The following is a 19768-nucleotide window of genomic DNA, read 5'->3' on the forward strand; positions in this document are numbered from 1 at the left end:
CGTAGCAAACACTCTCTAATAACTTCTGTAGATGGATCCGACTTGTGAGGGAATGCAAACCAGATCGCTTAGGAAATTCCACGACGCTCTCTTTGCAGAAAAAGCCCCTTTTCTGAAGGAATGTGCGCTAACATTTCCCCTCAGCTCCCTGGTCTCCCACACACACAGCTGCCCTTCAGAGAGTCACGCCAGAAGAGCACAGCCAAGCTGGCCGCTGGAGAGGCAGAGAGGGAAAAGAAAGAAAGAAAAGAATGAAAGAAATAAGAAAGAAGGAAAGACATAACAGCTAATGGCTGCTCTCCCAGCTGCATGGGGTCTTACACATATAAACATGTCAGGAGAGGTTGGGTCAAAGGACGGAGCTGATGAAGAGAGGGAGATTGAAGGGGAAAATAGGAATAAGTAGCCCAAAGTGGAACTATAAAGAAACGAAATACTGAGATAAGGAGAAGGAAAATCCATCTGGGCAGATAGATGTGTGAGGAAAGAAAAGAAAATGATAGGCGAATACAGAGAGGGAGAGTGGGAGCAGGAGGAAAGGGGTGTTGAAGGAGGAGAAGAGGCAGAGCTGAGACGTTACTTAAAGTAGCCTCAAGGTGATGGATTGTCTGAGCAGTTTGGCAGCACCATCCATCAGGTGAGGAAGAGGTGGTGAAAAGAAAGGTTCAGATAAACACAATGACACCAAAATCACCAACAGCAACACCTTCAGAATTATAGAAATTCAGAGGTGGCAAAAGTACACACATTTTTTACTCAAGTATAAATAGAAGCACTGATTTAACTTCATTACTCAAACAAGAGGGAAAAAGTACAGGCTCTGAAATGTACTTATACTACGTATAAAAGTAAAAAGGATTCTCTTGGTTTCTCTGAAGGACATTGCTACCAGCCTTTTCTGTGCAAAGCTAACTGAAACTTCAAAGTTTTCCTCATGTTGTTTTTGTCATGTTATGTCTCTTGTGTGCAATGTGCGCTGGTCTTGATGTTGGAAAGGTGTGCAATGATGCAAAAACTAATAATAATTCCCCTCAAATGTATTAATCTAACTAATCATCCTGTTTGAAAATGTAACGAGTAGAAAGTACAGATATTTGTGCCAAAATGTAGGGAATAGAAGGAAAAAGTTCTCAGAAAAATAGACAACTTAAGTTGAGTAATGAAGTATTTGTACTTTGTTGCTTCCCACCTCTGGAAATATTTCATACTCTTTGAAAAAGTAGAGGTTTTCCTTTCGGTAAACTTTGTGTGACCTGCTGAGTGGTGAACCACAGGCAGAATATCTGCACCACCAAGTAAAGTTAGTTTATCCTATGGATGAAGGGAGATTAAGATGTTACTCCTAAAGCATGGCAGCCATTCAACATGCATTTTTTCCACCATATGACTCAGCCATACAGTCTCCACTGTCGATCCGACAACCCAGTGCCCACAGCTCGTCCTCTCACTAAAGACCTTCAGGATTCAGTACAAAGTGGTGTTTCTCTTCAGAAGACTGCAGATCTATAAATCTAAAAAATCGAACCATTTCTAAGCCTCAGACACTGTACAGTGAACCAGATGTTACTGACATTTTATGGCACTTGTGGGATCTGGGAGAACAGTGTTTGGAGATATGAAGTGATATTAGTGAGGATCATTTTCTTAGATACTGTACAAGAAATATGAAATGTCTATGAGTTACTGTCCTGAGCAATCCAGACACATGGTAAAAAGCTCTGTAGAGTCTTTTTTTGTCCTAATCCTAGAGAGGAAACAATTTTCTGTGTTTAAATTGTATTATTCAAAAACAGTCTGGGACTGCATCAACAAAGTCTTTGGGTTTAGCAGAGGAACTTAGTCTACATTTTTCTTACATAGTTTTCAATCTTTATTTGGATTTCTCTGCCCGGTGTGCATGGCGGGAAAATGGGTCAAGAAAGGAAAAGAGAGTGGTGGTGGGGGGGAGTGGGGCCCACTGGTCCCTCAACATCCCTGTGTTGAATATGAAAATATATTATAGCATAATGTGTTCAGTATGCAAGCTTGAAGGAAACCATATGAAAAGATCCCAGACAAAGAGCCTTCTGTGTTCCAACTGACCCCCCTCCCACCCCCATCCTTCGTCTGCTTCATTTGAGAGAGAGAGAGAGAGAGAGAGAGAGAGGAGAGAGAGAGAGAGAGAGAGAGAGAGAGAGAGAGAGGAGAGGTAAAAGGGGGAGGTGTGTGTGCAGAGTCGTAGGAGCTGAAAAGGGGCAGTACAAACACTCGCTGCCTCACACAGCCAGACCCACCGGAGTACAGGTGAGCAGCATGACTAAACCAACACAAGCCAAACAGGAAGGAGCACTGGAATTTTATCTGTCGCTGTGAAACTGTGATTGCTGCAGACTTTGTCACCTGCAGCCTATTATATTTATCTATACGGGGTAAGACACTATCTTTGTTTAGAGAGAGAAAGAGAGAGAGAGAGAGAGAGAGAGAGAGAGAGAGAGAGAGAGAGAGAGAGAGAGAGAGAGAGAGAGAGAGAGAGCAGTGGGAGAGCAGTGAACTGAAGCAGAAGAGGAGGGAAACTTTGAAAGTCTTTGTCTGAGTAGATGACAAACATCTGTGGCCGCTGTTTTTCCCTCGGCGCAGGCTGCAGACTTGCCGAAGGGGGGTTCTGCTGGCTACATTAGCATTGTGGTCACTGATATCTGAGCCTATTGTCCTGACTGTGTGGTGCCTGCTGTGTAGCCAGGTTATAGACTTGAACTGCACCATGTAACATCAGAAGGTGTATCCAATTAAAGACCTGGCTGGAGCTGTGTTGACTTACATATATAAGTAATTGCTTCCTGTTAACACAACAGGTGAGGCCCATTAACTGCTTTACAGGGGGGGAACTGTAGGTTTTGTTCAGCTAAATATGTTCACTAGCCCTTTAGTTTTCTTTGACAGAAGACACTTTGAAACTGTAGAAAACTGTTTTGTCAAATGTCTTAATGTGTAGAAAATAACAATATCAATATCAATCAATACCATTCGACAAATATTTCCTGCAGTATTGATATTATATGCACACGTTTCCATTTTTAAAAGTGTTTGTACTTTTTCTCTTTGATGTCTAACAGTTTTCAGATTATGACTCTGATTGTTTTAGAAGGTTCCTCCCTCTTGGCACCAGATCACACACACCTACTTCAAGTATTTATTTTGCCTCCTGAAGTTCTCCACCTGTGACTATGAGAGCAGGATGAGTTGCACATGAAGCAGACTCCTCATTACAAGGTTTCCCTCTCTGCATGATTCGATGCATGATTCCCACAAGTGAAAAGAGAATTAGAAAGAAGGAGACATGTGTTACATTTATTGGGAGTCTGTGCCTTGCAGTGTCAGTCATCAGCCAGCACAAGCCGAGGCATGTTGACTATCACAGCCTCCTGAGGAATTATGAACCCGGAATGCCAATTTTGGAGCACTACCCAAAATTATTTCGTATCTGCAAGGGCCTGTGAATGGTTCTTTGTCTGAGCGAGAGAGCGAAGGGCCCTGCTAAAGCCTTGAGCATTTACAGCTGAATGATTTTTGCTTACAAAACTGTAAAAGACCCGGGCAAAAGACAACAGATAGCAACCACATAGCAGCTCTGCCCCTGAGGTATTCAGTCATAAAGGATTGCCAGTCAATGTCGTGACCAGATGCCTCCTTATGTGCATGGTAACTGATACACTTTTAAGTCTTACAGGAGGTGGAATGCACGCTCACCTGACATCCTCACATCTCACATACCTCAACACATGTGCGCCCAGAGCAACTGATGATGTACAGATGCCATACCTGAGGTTAACATGCATGCAGTGTATGAGTTATTAGGTGGCTGACATGCTTTCTACAAGTTGACTATTGATGCAGATGTCTAATAAATGTACAAAACAACGGCCATGAGGGACAAATGAATGATTAGAGTTTGTGCGCCTGCCAAAGCCATTTATTTTGTGCATCATCACTATGTGAGACATGCTGCAGAGAGCTGTGGGATAGATTTGCTGTCAATGTATGAATCCATCATATGTTGATGATGTACAGGAACTCTGTGATTACACACTAAAGTGGCCTCCGGGCCAGACTGTAAATGATATCCTTGGCTCTAATCATGGAGGTCAATGGGTGGCAGAGGAAAACGGTGTGGGTGTGGGAGCTGAGCTGGACAGGTGGGCACTGTAAAATAACTTTTGAACTTCAAGGTAATTGGAGGGCTTAGAGGGGAGGAAAGAAGGAGAGATGACATCAGATCTTAGGTATGGTAAGTAGATAGCATCAGTTGGAGTGGGGTAGATACAACACCCAAGCTGGATATTAACAAGCTGGGACCAATGAAAATAAAAAATAAAAAACAGATTGTGGCAGATGAAGATTTCAAGAAGTCCATATGTCTGTGTTTTGTTTTTTGAGCCAGAGTTAAGCCTGCATCCCTGCTCATGTCAGTTTTGAATAACCTACATCTGGTTCTTTAATTAATTGCAGTTAATAAATATTTGCAGACTGAAACAAAAACAGTAATCAAACCATATTTTAATCAATCGATTACAGCAGTGTTAGGACGTGGCCTCAACATGTGCTGTTCTCATTGATTACGGTAAACATGAAATCGTAAAACAACAAAGAAAACTGTGAATGAAGGACACGCAGCAAGATGAGGGACTAATCTAAAAAGACAATGTCAGCATCCAAACGAGCTCCAGATTGATCCAAACACATCTGCGGGAATCAAAGAGCCGTTGTCACAGTGTCTAAACAGTATCGGCCTTCATCTCACTTGACACAATCACGCCAGTAAGCTAAATTGTGGAGGATTCTTGTTGCTTTTCAGCAGGGAGGTGGGGCAGTGTTTTGTTAGGGTTGATTGTGTTCAGGGGCCAATGAGCAGTCCTCCTACAGACTGTCATGACTCAGCTGTCATGTCGGAGAGCGTCTCCGCAAAACACACACAGAGTCTTGAAGGGAAGAAAACAAGTTCATGGTGCTTGCACACCTCCAGGAAAGATGAAAGCGAGCATGGTTGCTATGCCTCCAAGGAATCACTGAAAAGACATTTCAAAAATAATGACTATGTGTGTAGTTCTCTGCACAGCCCTCCCACTCCTGAATGTTACAGTGGTGACTCTCTAGCAAAAACAAACGCAACCATGATCTGCTTCAAGGAGAGGCAAGTCTGATCAAGGACAAGGACATGAAAACACTGGTTTATTATTACAAACTTTGCCAGTGGGTCGTATTAGCTTTGAACATGACACTGCTGATATAATGAAATATTTTATCGGATAAGAGGGAAGGATGCGATAGATGTCACTGTAGGACATTCAAATCTTTGTTTCCTTGATGCTGAATGGAAATCTTTAATCCACATTCACGTCCTTTGTATTCTGTATCACATCACAGACCCCGAGGCAGAGATAAAGCTAATTTTTTGGCAGGTTTAATATAAATAAATTCCTACCTTAAAGCCTTAATAAATTGTGACCTTCCTTCCGTCTTTGAAGAAAACACTGAGTTTATCACGTTCAGACTTTTAGAAAGGCGTCTCCTCATTTCCTTTTCCACCCTCTCAGCCTGACAACAGTTCGAAGGGCAAAGGCTGATCTTAATTTTTGAAGACAGAGAAATGGACTTTCATTGTCTCGAAAACAAGACATATGTGGAGACTTGCTTTTTGGAAGTAATCCAATGGTCATTAAAATGATTAGATGGGCCAAGAAGACTATATTAAAATGTTCTTCAAGCCACTTTCTCAAAAACCCATTCCAATTTCTAAAAACTGCAAACACTCTGTCTGCACAAAGGTCAGGTATTTTGGACCGCTTTCTCAAAACCATCACGGATAATACTTTAAATCCTGTACAAAGCAGTGGGTTGAAACTCGTGCCATAACACAAAGGGCAATGATGGAAAATCGAGTAGGATTCTTGTACCAGGTGTTTGCCAAAGCTGTGGTTTGCCAAAGTTGTGGGTAGATGTAACTTCCAGCTTTTGTCTTTTCAAATGTCAAATTTAAATAATTGAAGAAAAGATAAATTGAAATGGTTTTTGCATCATTTTTTTTTAACCAGCATATTTCTCTGTTTACAGGTGGTTCTGTGCAGAAAATGGACACAGAGAAGGATTAGATAAAGTACAGCAAACTTTCATCCCTTGATCAGTCCCTTTATCTACATCTTAAACTTGGTCCACCACACTAAAACAGTTACTGACTGACTGAACAATCAGAACACAGCAAATCTTTTCTTTCTTTTTCCACTAAGTATTAATCAAAACTACCAACAGAGGAAATAACAATTTTCTCCCTAAATTGTGGTTTTGTGAATAAACAAAAGAAAGAAATTGATTATCCAGCTTTCAGAGGCTGTATCTGGCTTCAATGTATAAGAAATAACACAGGAAACCAGAAAAAAAGCTACTTTAATTGAATACATTGGAGCTCTGAATACAAACCGGTCTCTGCAATGACCTTTCCAGAGTAAAATGTTATTCCTTACATGCACCTAACAGCAGGAAGCTGCCATATACACAGTTCCCCTTCACGTCACTGTAGAGTTATGATCTCCAAGATAAAGGGCAGATCCTTTTCTCCGAAAGAAAAATAATCTGCGGGCTGGAGATTGGGATGCAGACGAAAAGCATGTTTTGGTGACCAAAATAGCAGAGGAGGAAGAGCAACGTCTGGGAAAGAAAAAAAGGAGTATTAGAGAGATGCAAATAGAGAAGACTGGACTGTTTCTCATACCCGTTTGCCAGATTTTTAACAGAGCACAACAAACTTGTGCAATTTCGTGGCAGTTGTCCATGGGAACTCATCCAAGGCACATTGGAGCTGACCCTCCTGGGAGGTCCTGTTAGATAGAGAGTAATACTTCATGAAGACCAAAGTAAGAGCGCACTTCTTCCGTCAAATTTGGGCTGACTACAGGACAACATTTGGAAGGATTACTGCTGAAAGGCTGAGCTCCTCCTTTCCTTGTCCCTTTTTGTGTGTTTTCTTGTATTTCGAAATGTATTCACTGCCTGCCAGCGAGGACTAAAACTTCCATTTTCCAAGTGGACCAACAGTTTCATCTTATCAGGAGAGACGTTTGAGCTGACCGGAACGAAACACTCACATATCCCCCTGCTGAGAGCTTTTGTTTCTGCTGCAGCAGAAGCATTTTACTGCGGGAAGCAATGGAGATGGAGAAGGGACATATGCCTATCAGGAGAGGGGTGAGCTGGAGTCCAGGAGGGTTGAGAAAACCTCTACAGACAACGCAAAACATGCACACCCCTGAGACAGAGTGCAATGCATCATGGGAGAAGACAGGATTCAACAAAGAACAGATGAGCCGGAAAACAAGTAAGTGTTTGTTTATCTGGAGTTTTATGTCCTTATTTGGGGAGCCAAAGCAGCAGCAAGAATGTGTATTATTACTCGATTATGTGACTTCATAATGTAATAGAAATGTAGTAAATACATTTCCAGTGGTTCGTTTGTAGTGCTGCCTTAATGCAACAGTATGGCTTGAACTGCAGTATATCATCATATCAGAAAACCTATAACTGAGTAGAGAAGATAACAAATAGAGAAAACAGACAACCCTACCTCATCAGTGCAACTTGACACTGTGAGGTTCTCCATGAAACATCTGTTTCCATGCAGTAAAACTACAAGCTGCCCCAACAGCAGTGGAAATGCAGTCATGCATCACTGCTAAAGGGAAGGCTAACACACAATAATGGGCTAACTTGTGGCAAAAGCTGTTTGGGAACTTCTTCAGACATTTCTGTTTACTTTCACAGCTGTCAACATACAAACTCTGTAATAACACCAAAAAGTTATGTTGTTAAATGGCAATATGTAAAAACACTGAAACAATACTCAACTGGAAAGATAATCACCTTGGGGCTGCGACAAGCCTGCTGGCTGCAGTATTCAAAGAGAGTGAAAAGACATTGTGCTATGCATAACAGAAAGGTCATGGCCATCAGATAATTGTCCCTGATATAGATCTATAGCCTCTGTAGCTCCAACACTGTTCCCATCACTCATTACTCACTAATTGGTTTCCTCAAACGGAGCAAAGATCACCCAAAACAACACAAAAGCACAGTTAATAGTCAACTACACCTCTGCAGAGACCTTTCACAACACACAAAAGTAACAATATGAGCAACAGGGCTTGGTTTCCACCTCTGCTCTGGTCTTTTATTTCCCCCAGGGGATCCATTGAGAGTTTAGGTCACATTCAGTCCGGTAAGATCCCAGGACCTCGGTTAATCCTTGTCTTTCCATACCGCTTCACACATCACCCACGGGGGCCGGTGCTGTCATCCCGCTCACCCCACAGCCATCGCCCGGAGAAAGATAACATCCGACAGGGTAATCTGACCTTTGATACACAAATGCAGGGTTGGCCCCCTGACTTAAATCCTCCTGCTGTGGGGGAGTTTGCCGTCTGCTCTCACCCACGCAGGGATGAGGGGATGGGACAGAGAGCAGGGGGATGAGTTAGAGAAAGTTAGGAAGGTAGGAAAAGGGGGTGGGGGGGTGGACAATGATGTGGAGGCTCTTGCATCATTGCCTGGGGCTGAATTTTTGTCTCTGCTGGAGGACAGGAAATTCCTATCCTGCCCTTGCAGGTTGGAGTTTAAGGCCCAGAGGGTTCAGAGAGGGCAGACACTTGGTTAGAGGGAGTGTGTGCACAATAAACACACACACTTACAAGGTGAAATCCAGACAGACACGCAGAGGTCAGGTGCTGGATCTCTGGAGTCTCAGTGGTCTAATCCATACACACATCTGGACTATCTCTTGTCTCCCTTTCCACTTCAAGGGCTGCAACAAGGGTCAGGCACTTCCCTGCCATCACAGGACATTAGACAGAGATAAGCTGCTCAATACTTGCCATTGATTGGACACCTCTCCAGAACTGTCAAAACAAAGTCTAGTCTGTGTGCAACTGCTACAACATCAATACTTTCGCAACAGAAGCCCAGAGCTCGTTTCTCAGAGGCATGTCTGCGATTTTATAATTAGTGGAAACCCCGTGGAGGTGGTGTTGGTGCAGCAGATTTTTGAAAAAGTGAAACAGACCCGGAGGCTGAATGACAGACAGCACAGCCTCCAGCAACCCCCCCCTCTCCCTGTCTGTCTGTCTGTCTGTCTGCCTGAGCGCTGGGCTGCGGAGAAAAAAGAAATCCGATCCTGTGTCTCGCTACAGAAAGGGGGGTGTGAAGCCATCAGACGCAGTTAAATTGAAAACTCTTGTGGAAGTACTACAACACAGCGGAGCTCTGAGTTTGACATGAAAAAGGTAAGGGATTGTAGGCAGTAAAGTGGACCGGCGGCGAGATACATTTTCTGTTAACTCGTGAATCATTAAGATATAGCCTTGAATTAGAAGTGAGGAAGAACTTGCGCTTGGCTCTTTTGGGAAGGAAATACGACTTGTTAGTAGCTGTGTGATGTTTTTTGTAACTGAAGACATCGGATACTGGCCATAAACTTTCGGTACAGTTTTTTTCCCCTCATAAATGAAAAAAGTTGTAGTAGTCCATTGAACTTTTAAGCATTGCTGTATAATCAGTTTCTTATGGGAAGTGTAATATGCGCTGTAACTTAAAAAAAAACCAAAACAACTAATTTATCTCAGGTTTAGGCTATTTCTGGTTATTAACACCTAGTTTACATATTACTGGGAATGCCATGTAAGTGATTGGTCATGTATTCAGATAATAACCAAAGTTTTGCCAATTCTCTGATGCTGTTTGCACAAATATGATCACTGTTTTGGCCATGATATTAATCACTGATGGGATTTGCACCTGTGTGTTACTTGATATTCAGTCTAGCTCCAACTTGAGGTTTGATGTTTACAGTGAGGACACTTCATTTCAAACTCCACTGCTCTGGTATATTTAGGTAGCTCGTATCATAAAAATAAAATATCTAATAAAAATGTAATTGGGACCTGTGGTGGTATTCCCACCCACATTGACAACCTTGATAAAAAAGGCACTGAATATATAGCAAGTAGCTGTGTATGAGGTTGGTTGATTTCCCTGCCGCAGTGTATAAAGGAAGGTGATTTATGCTCATGTCAATAGTTGTGAAAGGACCGCTTGTTTAAAGGGTTGTCTGATAATACTTTCGTCATTGTTATAAATGTCACAAATATGTAAGGTGGCTGTTATATCAACCTCTTATAGTGCCATGTTCTGTCTTTCCTCTGCCAGTGTCAGGTTGATTAATGCACCAGAGTGGATGGTGACATTGATGTATTTCCTTGCAGGCATAACCAGCATCATCATTAAAGGGTATAGTTTTGCATATGTTTATAATTCAAATGGGGCCTGTAGTCCCTCTTTATATATCAAAATAATGATATGAACATGATAAAATAAACATATGCAGTTGAACTTGAGATGAGTTTATGTAAAAGGAACTCAAGGGTACCCTACAAAGAGTTAATTCAATTACTGTGAGGGTAGACTTTAAGTCTGTAAAATCAATGACAGATGCATATTATTCCTTTTTACTGAGGGAATGATCATGTTAGCTTTATAATCTGTGCCAGGAAAAACTGCATGCAGAATGAGCTCTATAGGAAAGCTTTAGAAGTGATTGATTTACGCATAATTATTGTGATTGGCACATGATTACATCAAATAATGTAGCTGCCTGGATCCATCACCTTATTAAATGAAGAAAGAGTCACGGTGGTGCCAGCTGTCTGAGAAACCTCCTGGAGGGACGTTGAATATCTTCCACCAGTCTGAGTTACATGAATTAGATGAATTATCTACCAGATGTGTCACCACAACCAGTTTTTCTCATTTAAAACACCCATCAGAGAATCTATGACTAAAGGTTTTTACTCTCTTAAAAAAAATAAAGATGCAGCTTTGATTTTCCTTTCATGAATTTTGAATCATGATGTAGTCACTATATGAAAACTTGATTGTATAGTATGTTTATAGACAGCAGTCAAAAGATGTCATTTTTGGAAGCCATAAATTGTTAAAATGGTCTATTAAGGCTTGAAGCTGCAGTATTGCACAAATTAACTACAGAGAGAAACCAAAGGCATGTTGGAAGCTCAAGCAGGGAGTTTTCTCAGTGGTGGAGGAATGCTCAGGGAGGGACTACTGCAGATGGCAGAGGAAATAGCTCCACTGCCTGGAATGGAGATCTTAAGCTCAGAAAACAAACTTGTCAGTTTTAACATAGACATGTCTTATCTCATGATTTCAAGACCATCAGCAAAAGTGCAACTCCAGTGTCTGACATGATTGACAACAATTTATTTTGGCTCTGTAGACGTTGATCTAGACCTTTTTATTAACTTAAGTCAACAGACTTTAATGTCTTTCCTATTAAAATGTTTATTTGAAATGGTTCTCCGCCTACGTCTGTTAGTTCTTTGTCTGCAGCTCCGATCTGCTGAGTCAAGTGTCCACAAAGCCGAATTTTTCTTGCTTTGATTGGTTGGAATAAAAAGTACTGTAAAGAACAATCAAAACCATATGGTGCAGAAACAATTATGTGGGTTTTAAAGAGAATATTAAATCCTGGACTAGTTAAAAATTTGTCCTTGCTGGTTCTCTCTATTTGTACATAAAAGCGGTGTGGTGAGCTTTAATTAGATGTTGAGGGAGTTGTCTTTGTTTGAACAGTAGATGTAGCACATTGCCAAAGTGAGGGTCTCTTTTATTATTAATCAAACAAACATCTCTGTTATAAAAGACCAAATCCCTTGTTTCTCTCATTGATCAGGCTGTCCTATTTCTCTCCCTGTCTCTTTCACTCCAGATCTGACCCGGAGTGCCAGTTTATCAGAGAAGGAGCTAAAGGAGGCCCGTGTCAGGAGTCAGATCATTGCTGCTCAGCTCACCATCCCTTCGAACTCCAGCTCCAGAGGCGTGCAGCTCTTCAACCGGCGCAAGCAGAGGGTCAACGCCTTCACGCTTAAAAGCTGTGGAGAAGGGTCAGAGGAGGACAGAGCTGAGAATGTGAAAACCGACCCCTCGTCTAACAAACTAACATGGGCAGAGAGGAGCAGTGAGGAGAAGGATAGAGACCTGAACTTTAAAAATAGCACTACCAAGCCACTCTTGTCACCACCTAGGAGGGTACATTCAGTAGGTGATACCACGGAGGACCCAGGTAAGGATTTCCACAAGGAAGAGGACATGGAGGACCGTGTTATCCAAGAAAGACATTTCCTCCCTGTCAAGGAAGAGCAGGAGGAAGAGGAAGAGGCTAGAGATAAAATCCACGAGGAGCTTGAGGACAAAATAAAGGATGAGATTCCCCCTGGAAGTAATAATACTGATCCAGTTCTTATTGGACATGCTGAAGAAGAAGCAGAGATGAATGGGGGCCTCACTGGACCAGTTCCCCCAGGAAAGCACCACAATAGCTGCCACAGTACCTCTGGACCCGAGAGGGCTTCTGTGTCTACATCCAAGCAGACAAGCACTATCATCAATCGAACTGCCAGGCCCTTTTTCTCACCGCTGACAGTGCAGTCTCCAGAGGCAGTCTGCCCTGTCACGGAAATACCCCCTGCTCCCTCTTACGCCACTCCTCCTCTCCCTGCTTTCACTGCTCCCCAACCTGCAGCGTTCTCACCTCCACCACCTCCGTCTTATCCCACACCTTCTCTACCGGCCTTTACAAATCAACGCCCACAAACCTACTACTCCAGTCCACCTCCGATGTCTCCTGTCATGTCCCCTTCCTCTCCTCCACCTTCCCAGTTCCCTGTTTCTTCTGTATCTCAATACCCACCTATGCCCCATTATGGCCCTCCAACAGCCCCTAAGCCCTCTACCTTTGTTCCTCAGCCTGCTGGAGAGAGGAAATCGATACAACCAATCAAAACAGGAATACTCGAGGAGGGCGCTGCTAGAAGGGCAAACAGGAAGGCAATGTTCACCTTCAAAGAGAAGCCAGTGGTAGCTCCAAACCCTGAGTTGCTCTCTCTGGTGCAGGGGGCGGATGAAAGGAAGAAACACGGACATAGATCTGTGCCTGAGCCAACATCCGAGGAAGAGTTACTGGCGCTGGGTGCAGAGGCCTCCAACTTCCTTGCCAAGGAAGAGGACACAGCTGAGGAGGCAAGAGCTCCAGAGTGGGCTTCTTGCCTGAAGAGCTCCAGGACCCGACCAAGGGCAGAACACAAGCCAGAGCAAACACTCTCCAATGTATCAGGAAAGGGGGCTGAGCTGTTTGCCAAGCGTCAGTCCAGGATGGAGAAATACGTCGTTGAGAAACAAAATGCAGGACAAATTAGATCTCCTTCTCCCACGATGTCCCTGCCTCCATCTTGGGTGTACCCATCAAACATGCCTGGCAGGGTCAAGGCCATTGCTAAAAACTCTGACATGAGTGCTCAGCTTTCACAAAACATAAAGGCCCAACAAGCAGTCAAGCAAAAACCAAGACAAAAAGCTCCTGCACCAGAGCCAATTCCAGAGCCACCTCCTTTAGAAAACGGTTGCTCCAAGATAGAGATGGACCTGTCAAGGCACCGGCCCTACCAGCTTAACTCTTCTCTCTTCATCTTTAACCCAGCCAAGGATCCCATAAGTACCTTACCCAGAGGAGCACCGCAGTCTAGGAACCTGATGTCTACCCAGTCTTTCTCTAGACAGACTTCCTTACCTAATAACCCTCCTTCTCACTTCAGTACCCAGTGTATGTCTCCACAGCTGCCTCTCAGCCCCACAAGAGGAGGAGCAGAATATCCATCAAATTCAGCTTCTGGGCAGCTGAGGATCAGTTCTCCTATGTCTGCCTTTTCTCCAGAGCGGGTGTCCTCTCCTCGGTCAGGGGTGCAGGTGCCGAGGCCCACGTTTTCTGCCAAGAAGGCAGGGATTGCACCACAGGTGTGGAGACCCTCTCTGTACCATTTTTAGAAAATATGTTTACATCTTTTGTAGAGATTCCACACATGGTTGGAAAACTGATTTTAGAAGGGCTAAACTGTAAACTTTACTGCACTTTTTTGTTCAACTTGTGCCTTGTTCTAATACTACTAATACTATCTCTTGCATTGTAGGTAACAGAGTAGAATCTTTTTACGTGTGAAGATATGTTTTAATCATATAACAATTGATTTACAAGAAAAGCAATAATAATTGCTGCTATGGCCAGACCTCGTCTGTATCTTAAAATTAGAAGTGAATACATTATAATTGATCCTTGAATATATAATAGTATTTTTGTCACAGTAACAAAGTCCCAGCAGCAGTGATTAAAACAAAAGAGTGCCTTGATGTAATCAGTTCCATACCCAAAGCCGCTAAGCACATCAGCACTAAAAACCTTAAATTTTTAGTGCGTTTTAAAATATGATGAGAAACAATCTCACACTTTTTCCACTTTGTCTCCCAATTCTGTGGGCACCAGGGTGATGCTGCTTTACAAAGCACTTTAACAGATGGTCTGGCATCTGTTGTATGATCTATGATTTGCAATTTAATGCTGCTCACTGACGAGAGCGAGAGAACTCCTTTTATGTCTTTATGTCTTCAGGGTAAATTACTCTGCTTTCCAGCATTTTCTACCTAAATATATGGTTCTTGGATTCTTTGATGTTTCAAATCTGCTGGCTGCATGCTAATTTGCATCATGGACCTACATATATATTGTTTCCGTGACTTAAAACAGTAATTCCAGAAGTATTTTTGTCACAAAACATCATCAATCACTGTTGTTTTAGACTACAGGTTTATGTATGTGTCATTTCATAAACCTTTATTGACTGCTCTCTTCTGCTGTTATTCTGTCTGTTATGACTGATTTTTTGTGTTCAAAAGCCTTTTCTGATTAAAGCTTTATGCTAACACTCTGCTGTGACCTCTTCCTCCTTTTTCTTATTTCCTGACTTCACAGGCTTCTTTCAGCCGTTCATTTTACTGTTAAGTGTTTGTTATTTCACTTTTCTGCCCTTCTTGCTATCACTGCAGACACTTGAACACACTAATAAATGCCATGCCTCCATTAAGAAAACAGATAATTTACCATCAGAGACTATTTTGGAACACAGTATGTGACATTTAAAGTCTGAAAGTAATTATTATTATCAGCTTGCCATTGCAAAATGTTTCACTCTTAAGAATTTGAGTTATGTGTCTTTGTGTTAAGACCTGACCCATGGTCTTGTTGGTCTTGTGTGGCTCAGATATTTAGACAAATGGAATGACCCTTGACCCTGGGCCTTGTTTCTTTCTTTCTTAACTTTGGAAATGTGACCGGTAACATTCATCTTCTTCAAACATAACTTGTCTGTAAGCTCTAGCTGTTCTGTATATAACACTGAAGACGGCCTTTATATTATTATCACGAGTGGAGATAGTTAGCTCTTAATTACTATGTTCATAAGATGGAATGCTACCCTTGCTTTAGTTGAGTAACTTCATATCCCTGTAAAGGTTAACCAACTCAGGAAGGCCAGATGACAGTAACCTGAGAGAGACACTAAAGACCAGGCCTATGTGCACTGGTAGTGAGGAAACACAGGCAGAAGAAGGGAATAGAGATTACCTGAATGCTACTTCAGCTCAGACTGAACACATAAATATTATTTTATCAAAACAGATTCACTTAGTATAAGTAAAACGTGTCTTATTTAACGAGATTAGGATCTGTTCAGTTGTACAGTAAAATACTGGTCTTATGCAGAAAGAAAAAATGTCATTGTCAACTCAAACTATTTATATAATAGTAAATGTAATAATTCAAAAGTTGCACAAGCATTATACTACAATTTCCTATCGTGCATGTGTTTGTGTTATATTTTTGTGTATATATGTCCAATAAAAAGTATTTTATTTGTCATGGTCCAACAGACACCTAAGGACTGTTCCCCAGTTGAAACCCCCAGTGAGACTCCCACACCAACCAGGACACCCAGCCTCACCAGACGTTTCAGCAGTCCAGAGGGCCCCAGCACTGGAACCTGGACTCCAAGCCTCCAAACCAATCGGCCCTCCACCACCATCTCTAGCCGCTCAGTTACTTCCCCCGTATCTTCTCCCAGGGGTACAAGATGCCAGTCCCCTATGGCCTGTCAGAATATCCAATTATCTGCTGTTACCTCCACTACAACATCCAGACCCTCCCAAACATCTACAGCCAACTCTTCACACTCTCCTTGGGGTTCAAGATGTCAGTCCCCAGTGGTGAGCCAGAATACCCAGTCCTCCTGCAGCTCTTCTATTCCTGGTTTCAGACCTTCCCAAACATCTACGACTACTTCTCCTTTTTCTCCTCCTTGGGGTTCAAGATGCCAGTCCCCATTGGTAAGCCAGCATACTCAGTCTTCCACTGTCACCTCCATGTACACATCCAGACCCTCCCAAACCTCCACAGCCACATCCCCACGCTCTCCTCCTTGGGGATCAAGATGCCAGTCCCCAAAGGTAAGCCAGAATACTTCCAGTGTCATTTCCACACCCAGACCAACCCAAACATATACAGCCACATCTCCAGTCTCTCCTCCTTGGGGCTCACGTTCCCAGTCTCCTGCACTCTCTCAGACCAGTTTATCATTCCAACCCACTAAATCTCTGCACACATCCTCTGCAACCTCTCCGGTTTCCCCACCCAAAGACAGTCGCTGCATGTCCCCCATTGTTAATAACCTAGACTCTAAAGCCAACCATCGCCTACTGGCCAAGAACATCATCAATGCAGCCAAACGTAAAAACAGCCCCTCACCTGGAGCACTGAGTGGGCACAGCCTCCCCATCTCACCTCTGGGCAATTCCCACCATGGCTATGACTGTCACAAACCACCCATGAGTCCTTTCCAGTCACGGGCATTGGGAGCTCAGTCCCCTGTCTTCACCAGCCCTCCTGCCACCCCAACACAGAGGATCTGTTCCCCTGTGAGGCTGTACAACACTCGCTCCCTCACCGACTCTGATGCTTCTGTTGAGTCTGAAGACTCAGGCCTCCGATCTCCTGGTCTACACTCCTACAACACCTGCCCCCGTGGGTGGGGCGGTAGCCTAAGGGTGAAGAGAAGCACCGTCTCCACTGACCTGTGAGGGTGTTACTGGGTGGCGATTAAGAGATTATTTCAGTTTTCATGGACTTTTGTGGCATTGGGTCAACCAGTAAAAGAGTTTCTGATGATATTTCAGAATAATATTAGATAAGTTACCTTTCTGTAACTTTGAATAGGATCCTGGACAATAATACATGTTGTATCAAGGTAGTATTAGTATTTTATATGACTTACATTCAGAATATGTATGACTGACAAGAACAAGCTTTTAATATAACGCAGTTGCTGTGGCTTGTATGCTTCTTACATACCAAAAAGTGCAAAGACTCAAAATAACCAAAGATATTTGAATTCACTTCAATGAATGTTACTTATAATTTTTTTCACCTTCACAGCCACTTTTATAGTTGAGTAGTAGTTTATGTTTACTGGGCTGACGTGAGTCAAAATGGGAAGAGACTTAAACATTTTAAGGCATAGAAGGGACACATTGAATGAGTAATGTGTAAATATATCGCTCGTTGGACTGTACAGTACTTTGGTTAAGGAGTTCTCAGCGTACTCTATTAGTGAAGCATCAAATTTAACTATTCATTGAATGCTGATTTAGAACGTACTGGATAAAATGAGTTTCCATAAAAAAACACAGTGGTAGGTGGGACACGTGCTATACACATTATCATACATGGTCAATTATTCACAACAGTTTATTATGCATTTTAATCAATGCGAAATAAATCATATGCATAATTATCGCAGTGCAATAATCACAGTGTATATATGTTGCTTTATGTACTGCATTTGCTAAAATGAATGTAAGCTTTACAGACAGATTGACAGAGAATGACAAAGTGAGCGTTGAGTATGAAGAGTTACGTGGAGGTTCAATGGGGCATTGATGCACCTGTTCAATCAAACACTGTTTCCATGTTTCAGGAAAAAAAAAATTAAAATGTTTCAAAACATTTAATGATAGATGAAGAACAATTTAATGAACACATATTAGCTATTAACAATTTAATGGCATATTGATTGTATTATTCATATTGGAGATGGATATGTATGTCTAAGTTTTGTTGCTTTTCCTGAAAGAAGAGCACAAACTCTAAGTAAGTCTTTTTTATATCAATAATGTCTTTAAATAGAAAAGTGCCTGTACTTATTGTAAAGTGGCTGTTTGGATGAGGTTTAGAAGCAAATGCATGTGTCACACAAGTAGAGAAGGTACAACAAAATGTTGTTAAACTGTCATGGGGAAAAGAGGTTAGACGAATGTTGTATGTTGTAAAAGTGTTTGTGAGAAAAGGATCAGAGGAATGGATTGTATTTTAAATACATAACTCTAATGTACATTCTCTTTAACTTCTAAAGTTTCTTTTTATACTTGATTTGCACTTCTGTTCATTCAATTTCAGTAGCTAAGTTGGCATTGTTTAAAACTTGATTTGCTTAAACAGGTGTAACTCACAATAAAACCAGCGAATACCTTTCCTGCTGTAAAGTTAATAACATTCCTACACTATTCAACACCTTCACTCAATGGTGGGAATTAACTGTAAACCCGACTGCGGCGTTCAAACCACAACTGGCATCTTGTTTCAAGTGTGGGATTATTGAAAGCACGTTTACACCATTCCCATCTTTCCCAGACCTGTACCAGCACACACAACAGATCATTCCTTCAGTCCCTGGCTCCAGGCCAAAAGCATCAGCACATTTCTAAATATTAACTTATGTGTGTCTTTTGAGTGACAGGGACACCTGCTACATGGTAACCTGCCTCCTTCAGCAGGATTAAACCTATCACTGTCATGGATTGGTTTCAACCTAGGTCACTTCTGGACAAACCAAACATTGCTGACACCCTCAAACACAGAAAATAATCAGTGCAAGTTTGAGTTTGGGTGTTTCTGTGATTGCATGCCCGTAATTTTCCAATACAGCTGAAATTTCTCTCATTTCATAACTGTATCATGTCTGAAAATGAATGCAGAAATAAAAACACACACCAATTTAAAGAATGTTTGGTATGTCACTTGTTTTATTATCATACTTTGAACTGAAAATAGCAGTTTAATTACACACTACACACTACACACTATACTACACCTTTTTTAATATACCACAATAAAACATTATGAGGGTATGCCATAGGATGCACATCAATTCATATACAACACATTTATCCACACACGTATACTTTTAAATCAGTCATGAATATTTAATTGATTTACTCTAAGTAAATTAGTACGGTCCTGCCAAAGGATCTCAAGAAGCGATCAGGCACACAGGCGGTTGGCAGGTCAAAGATATAAGCTTGATCTTGACCTTTCAAGGCTTTAAAAACAAGCAGTAACATCTTAAAATTAATTCTAAAACTGGCAGATAACGAGTGAAGGGCAGCAAGGGTTGATGTGGTATCGTCACTTCTCTTGCAGTGTTTTGTATAAGTTGAAGTCAACAAGTATCAGTTTTGCCTGCTGATACCAGAATAAAGTGCGTTCTCTGGAGGAGGCAACAGCAAGGATGACCTTTTCTATATTTGTAAATGAAAGGAATGACCTTATCTTGGTTAAATGTCTCCCCACTTTAGTCACCTGAGCAAGAAAAAGTACAACTAGGTTACAGACCTCTTCTTTGACATTATTCAATAAGCAGTCCCACAAAGATTTTGTGGTATTTTGGGATTGTTGCGGCCTAAAATGCCTGATTTCAAAGGCACTTCTCTTAAACATTGTAATGCATGTTGCAATGATTTT

At 41.9% G+C, this 19768-nt stretch overlaps 1 protein-coding gene across 2 annotated transcripts; it reads left to right on the forward strand.

Annotated features, from left to right (window-relative positions):
* The first annotated feature begins 2199 nt into the window (after nt 1-2199).
* On the forward strand, nt 2200-19030 carry LOC127374153 (synaptopodin 2-like protein). Of its 2 annotated transcripts, none has more exons than XM_051419177.1 (4): nt 2200-2283; nt 6088-7345; nt 11801-13881; nt 15847-19030. In XM_051419177.1, exons 2-4 carry the CDS (start codon nt 7177-7179, stop codon nt 17047-17049), a joined length of 3453 nt encoding a protein of 1150 aa, XP_051275137.1. In that variant the 5' UTR covers nt 2200-2283; nt 6088-7176; the 3' UTR covers nt 17050-19030. The 2 variants fall into 2 exon arrangements, with proteins under 2 accessions (XP_051275137.1, XP_051275136.1); XM_051419176.1 differs by having other exon boundaries at nt 2260-2408.
* Nucleotides 19031-19768: the final 738 nt, after the last annotated feature.

Source organism: Dicentrarchus labrax, unplaced genomic scaffold (assembly GCF_905237075.1).
Source record: "Dicentrarchus labrax unplaced genomic scaffold, dlabrax2021, whole genome shotgun sequence".
Taxonomy (NCBI): Eukaryota; Metazoa; Chordata; class Actinopteri; family Moronidae; genus Dicentrarchus; species Dicentrarchus labrax.

Coding starts and splice junctions, on each gene's coding strand:
- LOC127374153 (XM_051419177.1), top strand. CDS start 7,177: ATGGAGATGGAGAAGGGACATATGCCTATCAGGAGAGGGGTGAGCTGG. Junction 7,346..11,800: donor ACAGATGAGCCGGAAAACAA/GTAAGTGTTTGT, acceptor CTTTCACTCCAG/ATCTGACCCGGAGTGCCAGT. Junction 13,882..15,846: donor AGGCAGGGATTGCACCACAG/GTGTGGAGACCC, acceptor ATGGTCCAACAG/ACACCTAAGGACTGTTCCCC.